The 17220-nt window shown below is 35.4% G+C and overlaps 1 protein-coding gene across 1 annotated transcript in view; it reads left to right on the forward strand.

Annotated features, from left to right (window-relative positions):
• The window catches only part of LOC124296739 (wiskott-Aldrich syndrome protein family member 3), a 43417-nt gene extending 36285 nt beyond the window's left edge, over nt 1–7132 (forward strand). Inside the window, exons 2-8 of the mRNA XM_046747061.1 lie at nt 1625–1961; nt 2636–2789; nt 2877–2991; nt 4798–5093; nt 5205–5515; nt 6281–6703; nt 6803–7132. Coding sequence (XP_046603017.1) covers nt 1688–1961; nt 2636–2789; nt 2877–2991; nt 4798–5093; nt 5205–5515; nt 6281–6703; nt 6803–6984 — 1755 coding nt within the window. The 5' untranslated portion in view covers nt 1625–1687 and the 3' untranslated portion in view covers nt 6985–7132. The remainder of the gene's footprint in view (nt 1–1624; nt 1962–2635; nt 2790–2876; nt 2992–4797; nt 5094–5204; nt 5516–6280; nt 6704–6802) is intronic.
• Nucleotides 7133–17220: the final 10088 nt, after the last annotated feature.

Here is a 17220-nt window from a genome sequence, read left to right on the forward strand (position 1 = left end):
GATTGAGTCCCCGTTTGTACGATATTAATTAATCATACACTTCCCTTTGTGCGCGATGTGTGTGGTGATATAATATCCGTGATGTTTGCGCGAATGTTTTACATATTATTCGTAGTCGGCAGTGTGAGATGACTAACGGAATATACTATATACGGCAATGTTGACAGATACCGCGATTTTACGTATCAAGCGAAGTCTGCGAATTAACCGTTCGAACGGAACAGTGTGAGACTGAAATTTTGCTTCGTTATCATTTTGCAAAACTTATTCGTACACCACAAACCCCTTAAAATTCTCCAGATTTCTCAATTTTCTCGTACAATCTCACTCGGGGACAGAATTCAATATTCTTTTTTACTTTCGTTTCGACTAGTAATGATTCCATTGCATCGCATTTCTTCAAATCGTATCCGTCAGATCTTATTGGTGGAGTATCTAAATTATATAAATCATAGGTATATAGCTCATAGACAATTGAACAAACTGCCAGCCTTCGACTAGACAGAAATTGGTCAGAATCAATACTGAATTAGCTTAATGCAGAATAAAACCGCATTGATTTACGAAAAATCTTGTCCGCGCTGAATCAGAAAACATGAACTAATTCCTACAGACATTTCTGTACGTCAGACGCTTTACTTCTCGAAACGAAAAGCTTCCAATTTTTAAGCTAATAGTTATTCCGAGTCATTCGCGCTTCTTTGGTATTTTGACCTCTTTGTGACACGGATTTGTTTGCGTCTCTAATCACAATGCATGTATATGTATACAGACGATGATGATGCTAATTGGTACGATAAATGTCGGGATCGAGACGCTACGGAATTATTTTTTTGTAACGTGTAAGATGATAACTCCAGGCAGTAATAGATGTGAAATAATAATCATAGGGTTGTGTCACATACGTGTGTAGTTATCTGCCCAATTCCGTTTACAAACCTAGTGTTGTGGCTGTGGCATTCGAGCCAAACAAATATCGATCTGTAATGATCCTACTAATGAGCGCAGTTGTTGTTCAGTCAATTTTCACATTATGCAATACATGCACGGCGATACAATTAGTGGATAAGGAGAAATTTAATAATCTCATCGCAATTAGTTTTGTTTGCTTTTTTTTCTTGGATTTTATAAATTTTGACTCACCTATCATGCGATTTTGGAATTCAAAGAATCGGTTGATTTTGGAAACGAGTATTGGAGCATTTTAGAAAAGTTAACATTACCATCTCCTATTTAAAAAATTTAAAGAATTGGACGTGCATCATTGTGCTGTCAATTCTACAACCAGCGTTAATTGAAAAAAATTCAAATATGGGGTACCAATTTATCTGCTGCTTTTTTGGCGATCTACTTTTCAACATCTGGGTACGGAATTGGCGACACAAACAACGTAAAGCTGAATTATCTATTTTTTTGAAATCAGTAACGGTTATGCTAACTTCCTTGACGTATCGAATGCGAAACAAGTGTTTTACTTTAAAAATCGGGATTCGAGATAGGTGGTCGAATTCCACTTCACTGTAGTTTGAGTAATGAACCGAATCGGAATTGCACCGTTTGTGGTTAAATTACCATTCACTTCCACTGACGACGAGTATAATTGCATCGTATCCTTGATTTTCAGGTTTCCAGAGATCGGTGAGCCGACCTTGAAGGCTGATTGAGAGGCTTGGCCAAGGCTTTCGTGATGCCGCTACCGAAGCGTTTGGTAGAGCCAGTGCACGTTGCACGTGGTACAATTCCGGATGATTTTCCTCTGCCATCGGAGCTAGAAGCAGCGACAAATGGCACCCTGGCAAATACGGTGCGACAGTTGTCAAGCCTTTCGAAACACGCCGAAGATCTCTTTGGGGAATTGGCCAGGGAGGCTCATGGACTCTTTGATCGGGCGAATTCCCTCCAAGCTCGAATTGACAGGCTCGCTGTCAAGGTCACTCAGCTAGACAGCAATGTGGAGGAAGGTTTGTTGCTCGCTAAATTACCTAGAATTCTCGGTCACTCTCGCTGACTCTCAATTACCACTTGACGAGTTACGTGGCTCATCGTCGATTGAGCCGACAAAGAGATAAAAAGATGAAACCGGGCTGTCCAACGCCGTCAAGAATGATTTAAATCGCTTAAAAATGTTGCAAGTAAATGTTAGGAAAATCGTCAGGAGGTATGCACAGCTGGCTCTGAATACAGATGCCTGTACTGACACAGTTGCTGACACTTAGCCAAGACGCAAACCCTTTTCTAAATAGTTCGAAGGTGGGGTATACCCAGACTCTTATTGACTTTATCGTTCATTTGATTATTCAGTTGTCCGACGTTATCGACCATCCTAAAGTCAATCAAAGTCGGGATCTCCCCCACTTTCGAATTATTTAGAAAAGGGTTTGCGTCTTGGCTAAGTGTCGGTAACTGTGTCGTTGTAGGAAACTATATCCAGAACCGGTTGTGTATACACTATCGTGGCTATAGAAAATCAAGGAAATATTTATACAGAAACATGTTTTTGCTCGGTACAAGACTGATTGTAGTTTCTTACGATTTTCACGTTTATAGATGTATAACCAATTTTTCTGTGCAGTCGCTTTCAGGCACTTTTTTTCTTGTCGAAAAGTATTGACGACTTTTTTCAATGTTGTTACAGTTTCGTTACAAGATATACACATGAGAAAAGCTTTCAAGAGTTCTGTGGTGTTCGATCAGCAAGTTGTTTCAAGAGATACCATGCCAACTGTCATGACGGACACTTATCAACAGTGTGACAAACCGCCTCCGCTTGATAAACTAAATATTTACAGGTATGACGACTCTGGTTTTTTATCCTTTGATAATAGATGATTGGTTTAAAATTTGGTCAAACGTTACTTTTTGCTATGAATTTGCAGAGAGGATGGCAAAGATGGTTTGAAATTCTACACGGACCCAAACTACTTCTTTGTACTGTGGAGACAAGAGATACTTAAGGATACTGAAAAGATGCTGCATGATCGAGGGAAAAAGGTAAGGAAACTGATACTTGAAGTAATTTCGATTATAGTATAACACAAATTTATGAACTATTAGGCACAATTTATTGTAATATTTATAAAATATTCTTATACGGGTTCAATGAAAGCAACAAAAGCAACTCTCTAATAAAACATAATTTATTCTGGGGAGAACGAAAACATTGAAAGGAAGCATTAAAAACGTAGTGTTGTCAAATAATCTTCGAAAAGTACAAAATCTTAAGGTTCCCTTTTGAAATAAATCAAACTCAATTGAAAACCAAAACAAAACTTCTTCACCGACAGTGAGCAAGCCGACATAAAAATAGACTAAATATTTGATCAGGTTTATCGTTTTCAGTTTCTTGCCAAATAACTCACTATTTATGAGTATCAAAAATTTGAACGAATAGATAATTGTAATGTAGGTTTCTTTCATTAGAAGTTTGTGTTGCTGATTCTTTGCTGAAATTGTTATGAACGACATAGAATCTTGATTATGGCGTCTTTTTCAGCATTACTATATTGGATAAATCGCCGAATTACAGAGAAATGAGTAATTATTGTTGAAATTCAATTCCATTTCATTACACTCGACTTTTATTTGCCTTAGGATTATATAATGTAGAGGTGATCTATTAACCGATTTATAAGCTGCAATATGTATAATTAATAACAATTGAATAATCAAATTATTTCTATGAAATACTGAAACCATTAAATCCCCTTGGTTATAGACCGAGTCTGAATATGCCGAACCGTTCAGAGAGGCAAGTCAATGGTTTGGATCTTTGTAGTTTTATATCCCCTATTCGATTCGTATTCAGATTATTAATTATCGATCACATACTCATCGTTAATCAGCCTCTCTCACTTTATGCGTGGTTTTATTTAATCAATTCAAATATCTGCTCATAGGCGTTGCGCTAGCTGCTCGCTTCTAAATGACTTATGTAGTTCTGCTAGGAATAGAACATAAATCCATATTTTTAAATACCTGTCTTCCGAAATTAAATGTGCTTTTATACAGTGTTACAATATGTGCTCTATACCAAAACTATCCAAACTTGTTTATGATCAATTGATATTAAGCATGGATAAGTTTAATTTTCTACTGAATTCACGCAAGACATCAATTCTCTGTGTTTCTGATTACAATATATTGCACTTTATTAAAAAACAAACACTTTTCCTTTGCTTGTTACTTCATCATATTTTCATCACATATTCTTATAGCCAAGCATTCAGTTTAAAAATTTTGTATCAAAATATCTTTATTGAAATTCAGTTTGTGCCCAGCCGTTTAACCTGATATTGTTACTCGCCAATGTTCTAATGTTGTTTCAAAATTGGAAAAAAGTAATCTTCAAAGATTAAAAACAAGTTTATTTTTACAAACGCTCAAAACCAACGACTAACATGCTAGTAGAATCATCTCGACATCATCTCTGTACCAAATTTAAGCTCGTGGGAACTAAAAATGAATTATTAGAATAGAAGATAATTTAGCTTCCATACTTTAACTTCAACGTTTTCGTTTCGTATAAGCTAATTCCAAATTCAAAACAATCAATGCAGAAATACAGTTACTGTAATACCAAGTGGAATACAGTAACTATAAATTAAAAGTTTTCTCCATATTACCGACAAAAAATATCCACTATCCACAGTAAGCCAAAATTTGATATTTGGTATTCTCGTATCTCTGAACTGATTGTTTGGATAACATATCGATTTAAGCATTTAGCCTGCTTCTTCAAGCACCCATCGATTGAGTGCCTAATCCCATATCTGTACCAATACTTTTATACTCTCACAGCCGCATAGGCCTCGGAACGAAGGAAGCGGCAGTGGAGGCGGCAGGCACAAGAAGCGTGTGAGGCAGCCTCACAATACGAGGGAGAGACAAAGACAGTTAGCCGTTGGCCATGGGGAGTACATAATGCCCTCCCAAACTGTTCAGTATCGATCAACTCACAAAATACCCGACGATGCATTACTTGGAATGGTCATGACGGAGCAGCGGCCTCCAAGACCAAATAGCATAGAATTGAGACGAAGCTATCCGACTGAAGAGCAAAATATGTACAGTCCTCCGACCTCTGATCATTACAGGTAAGTGTGCCAAACTATTTTCATTTCTTTTTTTTCTTGCTTTCATATGATGTTATCACAGAAAAATGGACATCGTATTGCAGTCATCAAAGTATTGCGTATTGTTATTAGGGCAGCAAATTACGCGGCTCAAGGCTACGATGAGAATCTCTACGGTTCGCACTACGCACCTGGCCAGAGCCAGCATGACAGTGAAACGTACCAGAGCCCAGGGGGTCAAAGTACTCCCAGCCGGAGTGGCCGGTCTAGACCTTCACAACCCCCGCCAGCTCCGCCTAGTAACTCGTCTAGTAATTCTACCCCGACTGTTGTATCGGCAAACAATACCCCAACTAGAGGAAGATCCATGAGCACTGGAAGGGATACTTTGCCTCCGCCACCTCCGCCACCTGGTGAAACTATGTCACCGCCATCTATGAATGGTAAAAAGATTTCGATTGTAATGGTTCTACGTTTTTAAGAGCTCATGTACGAGTTGAGAACTGAAAACGTTCCCGAATTTTGCGAATTTATATCTCATAACTAATCATTCAATTCTTTTGTTTTATTCAAATGTGTGTCAATCAAATTCCATTAATGTTTTTGTTTTTTACTCATATGAATTAATGAGAAAGCATTTTCATCCACAATGATTCGATAACATGTTCCCGGTACCCGCAATGTTTCAAACAACGATTAAGCTAATTTACTTCGAATTCAATTACAGTATTCTTTGACAGCTATACTCTTTGCCACGATCTTATTTCTTTTAACTGATCATACTGTATGTAAATTAAAGAAAAAAATCCTAAATTTTGGACGAATAATCGAATTTGAACTTTAAACAGTCGCTATTATTTTATAAAAAAAAAAGATTCCAGATCGTGGCAAAAAGTGTTTATAGTAAAAAATTCGCATTGTAGAATAATGATTTCATTCTGTAAAATTTCCGTCCTTTGTTCGGAAAGGATAGTTTCGCAAAACGCTGTCATTTTTGAGATATGATTGTGGGTAAATGTAATGGGAGTGTTTTTGATTTTTATACTATTCACCTTTAAGTACTTTCTTCCGTAACATTTGTCTTTGATTATTCATTATTGTTTTATGTATTCTTGAAGTTGATCGTTACAATGTCACTTTAAAACCATGCGGAGTTTTGGAAAATTTTCTTTTTCGGTTGAACACCAACGAAATATATCTTACCGCAGGATCTATACCGTCGCATTTACTGAATCGGAACGGGAGCCGCTCGAACAGTCCATTACCAAGTCATCACTCAACTCCGACGCCACCGAATCACAATAATCAACTTGGCTCGGATGACACTTGCGATGCTATGCCACAAGACCTACCACCACCGCCACCAACCCCTGATCCAACTCCGCCAAGAACAGTATCGCCTCCTTGCAATATTCCACCTCCACCACCGCCGCCTCCCCCACTTCCAGAAACCAATGGACTTTTATTACCGATGCCCATGACGAACGGTGACATCGCTAAAATGATTGCCAACAATCCGCCAAAATTGACGCCGCCTAAAACCATGATCGATGGATCACAACGAAAGCCTGTCAACCCGAACATTCCTCTGGTTGATCCAAGAAACGATTTACTCAAAGCGATCAGAGACGGTGCGTGGATTATTTTTACTAAATCTGTCTTCCATCTTTGATGTGGTTTGTTTTCTGCTTTCGTTCTCGTTCTTGAGAGTAAAAGTAATTTCATTCCAGGTATAAAGTTACGAAAGGTGGAAAAAATCGAACAGAAGGAAGTGGAACGCGTGAATGCGCTCCACGACGTAGCGTCGATACTGGCGCGTCGAGTCGCAGTAGAATTTAGCGACAGCGATTCTGCGTCAGAAAGCGAATGCGACAGCGAAGGTTGGGGAGAACAGGATACGAGTTTGGCGTGACCCCATAGTTTGCCGCCAACTGCAACTGCCTCTTAGGTAGCCAATTGTCTCAGGTGAATTCTTCTGACAAACTCTATGTTTAAGTCGAAACGCATGGTTGTCGACAAGAATTTTATGAAAAAATGAGAATAAAAAAAATAATAAGAAACAAAAAAAACCAACAACAGCTGATGTAGGAGTTACATAATAAAATATGCAAGTAAGTGCGAGTGGCCGGTTATCTGTACAATTACAATGTAATCAGTGTAATGGAAATACACGAAATTTATACATCTCTCCTCGTATTATACTATATACGGCGATAGTATATGAATTTCAATAAATAAAACTTAGATTGTGAGGATAAAAATAAAGAAATTTTAAGGATTTTAAGGTGGTTTGCAATTACGCCCTTTCTTCGCTTGTGATGCGGTAGCTCGTTGATCAGAAATATTCTATTACGTATAGGCAAAATTCAAAACCGTTCGGTAGAGATTCAATGAAACGTTTCCTGCTAACTGCGCGATAAAATTCAAATCCCCATTCGATAGTTGACAGTTTTTTTTTTGAGAGTCAGCCTAACATTTTAATCAAAAAATCAGTTATACTTTGGCAAATCAATAAAATTTGTAACAAACAATAAACCAAATCCGCAAATAATGCTGTGTACTCTTGATTACATGTAATTAATGGGATACGTATTTTTCAGATCCAATTATAATAATGTTTCGATGTGTAATTGGTTTCGCTTAAAATACCGTATTTGAATCAAAGTGTTGATAATGAAGCGCGCGATATTGAGGTAACAACGAAAAACGGAATATCATTCGTATTACACGGAACTTTGAGCAAAAATCATAATAGGCAGCCAAACATACACGAATTTACTCACCTTGTATTTACATCCTATACTCCAAAAGAAAGCCTAGAAAAACCACATATGTCGTTCTGAAAAAAAATTTCTTCCATGTATTAATACTTGCATTATAATCCAATCAATAGTTTGATTAAGAAAATGAAATAGTCTGGTAGTTCCGTATAACTTACCGGGGACTTCAGAATTCTACACAATGTTTCATTGCACTGATCGATAACTTTTCAACAAAAAATCTCTGAACACTGCTCTACTTTGTTATACGTTACCTGTTGTTACCTTAGTTAGGAACTTTGATGAGCGTTTTTATTACTAAAACTAATATTAAACTCTTGGAATTGGAATTTATTTCAACATCGGTCAATCGACGTTAGTCGATATTCTAAACAGTGAGTTTTCATACTTACGCACATTTAATGGTTGAATGATTAATAGAATAGTGGATTGATGCTGTTTTTTGGATAAACGAAAAGGCCTCTACGGCACATTCCGCAGTAAGCTATGTATAATAATATGCGTAGGTCATGAACTTTACTATAAATTGAATTGTTTATATATGCTATAATAATATAATAGGTGAATGCTTAATGTAATTAAAATTATTGGAACAGTATGAATTAATATTATAAGCCAAGCCAACCTAAATGCAAAATATTTTTTTGAGCTTGTTTTCCTGTTTTTTTTTTTTTTTTTTTTTCTTTATCTTTAGTTTTTTCTTTGTATACAAGCATGTAGATTATTGAATGGGTCGAAAAATTCATAGGTTTAAAATGTAATAGTTAAGAAATAAATGTAGTAATGAAAATCACTTTGATTGTAATGTACGGTTACTTCAAATTGCGTGATTTGTGTGTTGGATGTTAATAACGACTTGCAAATATCGATCCGTGAGCTTTATCGAACCTTTTAGCATATTCAATATCCTTATTACGCGTTTTCAAAATATTCAGACAACTACAATCCATAAATCAGAAAAAAAGTAATTATATGTTCAATTTGATTTCTTTCTTAATCGACGAATGGAAAGACATCGATTACGAATCGTTAATGTTTATGACATTCCTTAACTATTCAGGTAGAGAAAAAAGAATACCCGTAACAGGTTATTCATAATAAATGTAATAAGTGGTACATTGAAAATAATATATGGAACTGTATCGTATTGTGAACGTATCATCAGTTGTGAAAAAATTACAAAGTTGAAGGTAACCGTATGACAAATATGATGATAAAGTGTTTCTTATACAAAAATCGAAAACCAAAATACTCCATTATGTGTAAGGCGTAGGGTGTAATTATAATGAAAAAAAAAAACAATAAAAACGAAAATGCGCAAGAAAATAATTATTTTCTAGGATAGCAAGACATAAAAATGAAAAACTTAATGAATACAAAAAACAACCCGTGTGTATTAAAATGTTATATTGTTACGATAATATAGCGGCCAATTTTAAAAATGAAAACAAATAATGATTGTGATTTATTTTGCATCGATGTTGGTGGAGTACGACGACATTGCGATAAAATAGATCTATCTATATATATTCACTTTATACACACGACATATACATAAATATATAAATATATATAAATAAATCTATACTTACGTAATAATGATTTAGACTATGCATAATACCTATTATATATTTTAACGTATAGTATTTGATGCTGTGCCAGGAAATGTTTTTTTTTTTTTTTTATATTTCAATTAAAACGAACGACTGAATATCTGAAAACAGTTAAAAGACATCAAATTGAGCTGAATTTGATTTAGAATCATTGGGTCATAAAAGTGGTTTGACTTCTGAACGGAAATCATAAACTTAACGTCGAGTTTCTGGTGCGTATATCGTTTCTAATAAGTATCGTGGAAAATTGTTCACTGTCAATATCACAGCTTCCTTTTTATTTTTAATTTTTATACGTTAGCAAAATAAAATTAAAAAAGAAAAGAATAAAAAAATACATTTTTTTTCATTTTCAAATTTTGACATGTATCAAAATCGGCTCTACATTCCACATATTTTGTATTCTCTACACGATCGATATCGGTACATATGATTATATTTGGAACCTACTAACTTGAATTCTAATCAATACTATACATGTAGACCTATAACGTAAATATTGACAAATCGTCAAGCAAATCCGCATGTAAGGCTAGCGCGTCTGGAAATGAGATTGCTTTGGAAAAAAATTTCACTCACTTATTACATAATTAAATGAATGGTACAGTTGATGTAAAAAGTGAAAAGTGCAGTAGAATTTTTTCGGTTTTCGAAGACACGATAAAAAAAAACGTGTAAACATTTATTATCATTATTCTGATTGAAGTGAATAATATTAGTACGTATTACGTGTAGGAAACGCTTTTATTTACCTTCCACATATGTATACCTGATACGCGTGTGTGTATGTATACGCATATGGATACAGAAACGCGTGCGTTGCACATGCACGTCATAGGTAGACATAAACACACGATAGGTTCGCTAGCTGTAACTGTAAGATCGCTAGATATAAATGAATAATATAATTACTACATAGCTAGTTATTCCACGAACTACAACACAGTATTTAAATCGGAAATTTTATAAGAAGTGCTAAAGTCGAATACGGAAATATACTCTGATTATTGTATGGTCAAATTAACTAACCGTCAGGTAACAACAAATAGCGTTACATTATATATTATTTGTATAATAATAATAATGTCGATGCAGTTTGATAATATTGGTTCTATTTAATGTATGTGCTGTGTAAATCTGGTTGAATCAACGTTTACATACATATTTTGCTACGTGTATACCAAGACGAGCATTTAATTCACTTGTGTAGGTATATGAATTTTCCAGTCAACTTTTTAAATCGTTGTCAATTACCGTATGTATACATGTGACGCGGGATAATTGATACATCGCATGTATAGAAGACGTCAACGAAAAAACTGATAAATAAAAATAAATTCTTTAATCCCATAAACTTCGACTTTATTAAACACGTGCGTGTGCTTGTTTTTCTTACTTTTTTATTTCTCTCTTCCGAGAAAGGTACATTATTTATAACTATGATTTACAGCCCTGATTGTGTATTTCCGGTACCACATTTATTAATGGTTTTATCCTTTATCAAAGATTCCTCTTAGAAAGCGTACGAATTAAAAAATTTATCACTACTTGAAATTTGATAAAAAAATAATAACATTATTTCATCAACGTTTGTAAAATGCGTATTTCGATCTCAGTAGTATTTGGAAAACCGTTTTACGCTTTCCTCTTTTATGTCACTAAATATCAAACAATCACGAACTAAAAGTGACATCGAATAATAATCAGTAATTAAAACTGTAGTAAAAGCTACAAAATTGATTGTTCCGAGCCACTGTGGATTCAAAATTCTAAGCTGTTTCCGGGTTCGTTAAATTTCCACCGTAAAGTCGTTAATGATAAAAGTAATACATCCACGATTAACTGCAAGTATTGAACCTATGATTGTTAATATCATTATAATTATTTGATTTTGTTCTAATTCTTGGTTATATTATTATATTATTAATTAGATTTGTAGCAAAACTGTACAGAGCCAAATGAGAAATTAAAAAAAAAAAAAAACACTAAACATATAAATGGATCGTGAAATTTAATGTCCTTATTATAATTTCTTGTGAATAATCGAGTGCAAAACCAATAGTGGAAAGCGTGAAATGTGCAATGCTCGTAGATATAACAAGTATCGTAGGGAGTTTGAAGAAACAGCATACGTATAGGTATCGTCGTGGTGATCAACGGGTGAAATTACAAGTATTTACGTTTATAGTTAAATGTAATTACAGATTATTATTTTAAACTGCGATCATCATCCGTGTGGATCATCCCTTTATCAGGCTAAAGAGAATAGAGTGAATTATAGGGGTGTGGTATGTTGATATGTGCAACGGTAGGACCGCTGTAACAACGTGAACAGCTGATCTTTCACCCCGACGACCTAATTTATGGTCTAACAATAAACGTATTATCCTACAACTTTCGGCGATATCGTCAATTATCCACTGTTATTCTATGCTAACGATACAGCAAATCGATAATTACGGGTATTACCTGGTTAAAAATATGGACAGATTCGAATAGCTTGAACAGAAAATGGGATAGTCCACCAACTTTCGGCTAGTTTTTTGTACGATTGAGTATTTCGATTTAGCTGCAATTTGGATATAATTTCACAGTGCACACTGAGATATGAAAATTCTCCAATTTTCAAAACCTCAAGTCTTACCGCTTATCAGAATCACGTTGATCTATTTTATCGCGTTTTCGAATTCAATCTTCCCCTTAGAATCCTTAGCTGGGTAAGTGTTAAAAAAGACATGTTTTTTAAACATTTTCAGTTCGTAGATGTAAAGGCTCGTAAAATAAACTGACTTTACTTCTGTGTGTAATTAAGTATACGCTTGGAGTAAATTTCGAAGGTTTTACACTGCGATGAGCATAAAATCATAAGTAAATATTCGAGGGATATTTATCCCTGAATCTTGGAGGATTTTCATATCTTACAATCAGCGTGAACAACAGCATATCTAAATTGAAGGTAAATTAAAATTTCCATCCTTAAAAGCTGATAGAAAGTTGGTGGATCATAGCCGGTATAAAAGCATATAAAATTTCATTACAATTTTTGATATTTCAACAACGTGTATTGCATTTTTCTCGCCATTTTTTATCCAAGTCTGTACGGAATGTAAAACTACCTATGTCCTATAATACGTATGAATATTAAAAAGTCGAAATTATATTTTGTTCATATTGAATTCCAGAATGTTATATCTTGAATCTTAAAACTAAATATTAATAAAACTCTGGATCTCTGAAACTATAATTCTACTTGATTCTAATTGATCTGGTTTCAATCTCTAGTTTATGTCACCCTTTGTAGAAAACACAGATCTTTCTGGTCTACAACTTTTTGTCAACAGTTCCTCAGTTTTGTTTTAAAAGATGTTGAAAGCTCGAACGTCTCGAGGAAAAAGTATAATCAAAGCTTCCTCTGTGATTTTATCAACCGTAACGATCAAAGTGATACTAAATTCCAGAAATTTGAATGCAACCATATCCAAGTCATTTTGCTAGAAATGGTAATTTTGGCGTTTAATGAACTGAAATGACGGTCGAAAAACCTAAACCTTGGTTCATATCGTTGATTTTATCAACCTAGTATTTTTATGAATAGTAATGAACATTTATAACAATCCTCAATGCATCTACACGGGAATATTTAAATTCTGCTTCGAGTCTTGAATATCCTCGATCGAATCGACGTGACCGTCATCGGGCTAATGAACAGTCAAATTTTAGCCCTGAATAAGTCTAGAGATGAGGAATTAGAATTGCGTCGTTAATCAAAGGGAATCAATCGATTCTATTAGGTTAATAATAACGCAATTTCTGTTATATTACAAAACGGTACGCTAATAACTCGTTACCTGCAAACCGTACCAACGAGAATGTCGGAACTCTAATTAACGAACCTCTAATTAGGATCTGATATAATAAGAGCTATTACCAAGCTTTATTCTCGTTTAGGCTTCAGCTTTAATTCCAGACATCAGCGATACTCCCACCTTCTGGAGTCCCTTTACAATGGTTTATACCCACTGCAGATCACAATTACTCGTCCTCGGCTAATTACCTAATTTGTACCATCCACGGAAGATGAGTTAATGCCGTAACGGATACACGCTTGTTTATTTCGAAGTATAAATAACCAGCTCCACGAACCGAGTAGGTAAATTTAAACTTGACAATGTCAAAAGTCTTTGTTAGGATATCATATATTTGAATTGTAAATATTTCACGCAAGAGGTTCATCCATCCTTTCGTATGTATTTATAAAAGTTGTAATTTCTTCTATCTATTTACAGTTACCCTCCGGAATAATCTGACCAATTATTTTTCACGATTTTTACCTCGTCATTATATCCAGTCTAATTGAAATTCTATTTAAACACAGCTATTGTCTCTACATTGAAAAGAAGATTTTCTTTTGGAAAATTACTCGATAAATGAAACTTTACTCGAGTATGATTTTACCAGAAATATGCGAGGTATACTCTTTTACAGGGACATGAATTTCATAAAATTAATTTAATGAAGAAACTAGTTTTTTGCTCATTTAGACGCATGTTGTCTTAATGTTTATTCTCAGTGCCTACATTAATATACGAATTCAATGTTTTTTCACCCGAAGAGTAAAAATCTGCGAGTAAAAATGAGAGAAAAATCAATGCATACGACAAATAATGATATTCGACGGATTGCGTTTGATTTACTCGCGGAATTCGCTGGATATATACAAATGTGTTTCACGCACAGCATCCCAGGTATAGAAATAGCTATTGCAATCAGACTCGTGTGGAAAAACCGGGTGCGAGTTATAGAATCGAATCCTCGGATTCATTACCATAACCAATTCAATCCGTTGGGTAAAATATTCCGCACGGTTCGAAGTAAAATTACTCGCCAATTTTTCCGTGTCTTTGCGTTATGCCACGGGCATCGACTATACATATCGCAGAGACTCGTATAAGAGATGCCGATCGACATCGCAGATTCGTTTGGACGTGTAACACTTATTATTATTCGATCCCCCCGAAGAAAAACACTTTCTTCGATTCTGCCAATTCTTCAACGCGGTATCTCTCAACAAATAAAATGTTAAGTTTGTTCGCCGGGTGATTCAAAGGTATGAAATTTCTGCCGCTCCATCGTATACCTAGAACCCGGTTAATGGGTACGTAAACTTATACGTATTATTGTTCTACCGATATTTATTGACTTTTATACGTTTCACTATTACGGCGCTGGGAGTCGTAGAGCAGAGAAGTCGAATATCACTTATTCATGAGTCCGATCTAGAGGGAGGTTATATATGTATGTGCGAAGGGAACGTACACACTGGACGCGGAAATTTGCGAACTCGAGAAAGTGGGCAATATATTTCAGGATAGGTCGCAAAAGTTTGGAAAATCAGGAATTGAATCGTTTTCCTGAAATCGCGGGAATTCGATGTAGACAAAATATTACAATTCAACTTCGGAATACTTTCAGGCATCGATCGGATACAGCGTCCCTTTTTCATCCGACAAAAGTAATCACAAGCCGCGGAATCGAATCCGTACAAGCATCGTGTTCTAAAAACTCCGAATATATCGACAGTCACGGCGCTAAGCTAGCAACATCGAACCCACGACGGTGGTTTCGTCGTAAAAGAAGGAAAGTGGTTCGCTGTATAAATTTACGAGGCAATTTACTGTACGATCGAGATTATAGGGGGCTTAATAAACTATACGATTATACAGAAAAGATGAAGTTCCTAATTTCGAAACGTTGTACACAGTGCGCGTCTTAAATCGTGCCAGGCTTTCGATATCGGAACGAATTGGCTGTATATATACAGCGATTCCCTAATTTCCCAATACCGATAAGACAATGCTTGGGGAAATAATGAAACACACGGCTCATGCATTACCGATGCGTCGTTTGACACATAAACAACGGGGTCGAGGTTGGAGAGATAGCAAAAAATTATCAGTTTTGCCGTATAGATCATCGGAGTCGATCGGCGCCTTGTGAAATTCATCCGCTTGCGACGCGACCTGGCGTCGCTTATCACCATAATATTATGGTCTCGAATTGCGTCGTGAATTTATTACTAGTCTCGTGCGGCTCGAGGCTCTCGGTGATAACCTCGCGAACTCCGGAAAAATGTGCTTCTGACTCGGACTTGACCCGAGTATTGCCGATTTATTACGCAGTTACCAGGACAAGTCATTGTGGTATCCGGAATCTGGATTATGGGATGAAAATCAACGCGATCCGATGTGGCTAACGAGGATCTGTTTATCGGATGTCAGCTGAAACTCAAGATGAGGTGAGTGACTCGCAATCAGAGAAATACCTTTGACGTTAGAGAGTACGAAGTGGCCGACTCGTACGATTCACTGACATTTATCACTGCAGAGATGTAAAAGTGAATGTTTTTGCAATATCCTTGAGACCAAAAGCTCACCTTTAGAGCTTAGCTTTTTGAAATCGACACGGTCATATCTGATCCTGACGTTTGAACACCGAAATTTTTGAACACCTTTTATTATTCAGTCTCGTTGTCGTCTACGTTTCAGAATTTTCTGAAAACTTGACTTTATGCACTGATGAAGAGAAAAAAAAAAAAACAATTCTTGCAACTTGTTGCAGTTTTATTTATTATCGATAATTTGATGTAGTTGAGTGAAAATTATAATAGCATCACTTTTTTTATCAATTGAGTCGGTTGCCGCGTCGTTTTCAGTGTACGATCGTTTTTTTTTTTTTTATCTAGAGATAGAAGAATACCAAAGATTTCAAAAAGAAATGAAATTCAAATACAATTTGTTTTAATAGAATTATTTTGTGACTCACGCATTTATTTTCGTTGTTCAACCAATTTTCATGTAATATTTAAACCTCAATTTGGAACCATGTCATAAGAAATAACTGGTTCTGCTGGAAAATTGTTACTAATTATTTGTTTCGATTTTTCAAATCAATATATGGCTGTGAATACACTGGAAAAGGGAATAGATCTTACCGGTAAAAATCTAATTTTTTCTGACAATCACATCAATTTCACGGACCCTCTTTTTTTCATCACTCTTAAAATTGACACAAATTTAAGTTTTTCGCTCTGCAATAAGTCGCGTGACCTAACTCGCAACGTTTTCTGGTTCAACAGCCGTTCTTTGATGCGTGAAAGCCGATATGATGTTGAAAATATGGTAACGACAGGTATGAGGTTCTGCTTCAAAAGTGCGACTGATCGATTCGAGAATGTAGATAAAGGGCGGGAGAGCTTTGTGTTCTTTTTTCCACTCGAGTACAGCCTGAAAAAAAATTTGAATCCTGCGCCCGCACGATTAGACAGAAATTTATCCGAATAAGACGAAATTTTATGCAGATTAAATATATTATGTTGATTGAAAAAATTATCCAATTTTCGTCACGGCAGTAATTTTGAAGCGTATAATTCTAAGATCTTATAGTAAACAAGATTGCAGCTGTAAAAAGTCTGAGAAACCTTATTTTTAATTGCCTTTATGCGACTTTGTCAATTAAAAAGATTTTGCAGTATAGAAAAGGGTTATTGGAATTGGTCGTTCAGAATTAAAATATCTGTTATTATTTTCGATAGACAAAACGACAACCATTCACGACGTCGTTGTGAAATTGAATAATCCAATTAGTTAAATGTATTACATCTCTGCCTTACCAATATCGCGACTTAAAAATCAAAAACAGAACTCGAACTTTAACTCAACCTGTCGACGATCAGTCGACTTACAAGTTGTACGTATT

The sequence above is a fragment of the Neodiprion virginianus genome, chromosome 1 (assembly GCF_021901495.1).
Source record: "Neodiprion virginianus isolate iyNeoVirg1 chromosome 1, iyNeoVirg1.1, whole genome shotgun sequence".
Lineage (NCBI taxonomy): Eukaryota > Metazoa > Arthropoda > Insecta > Hymenoptera > Diprionidae > Neodiprion > Neodiprion virginianus.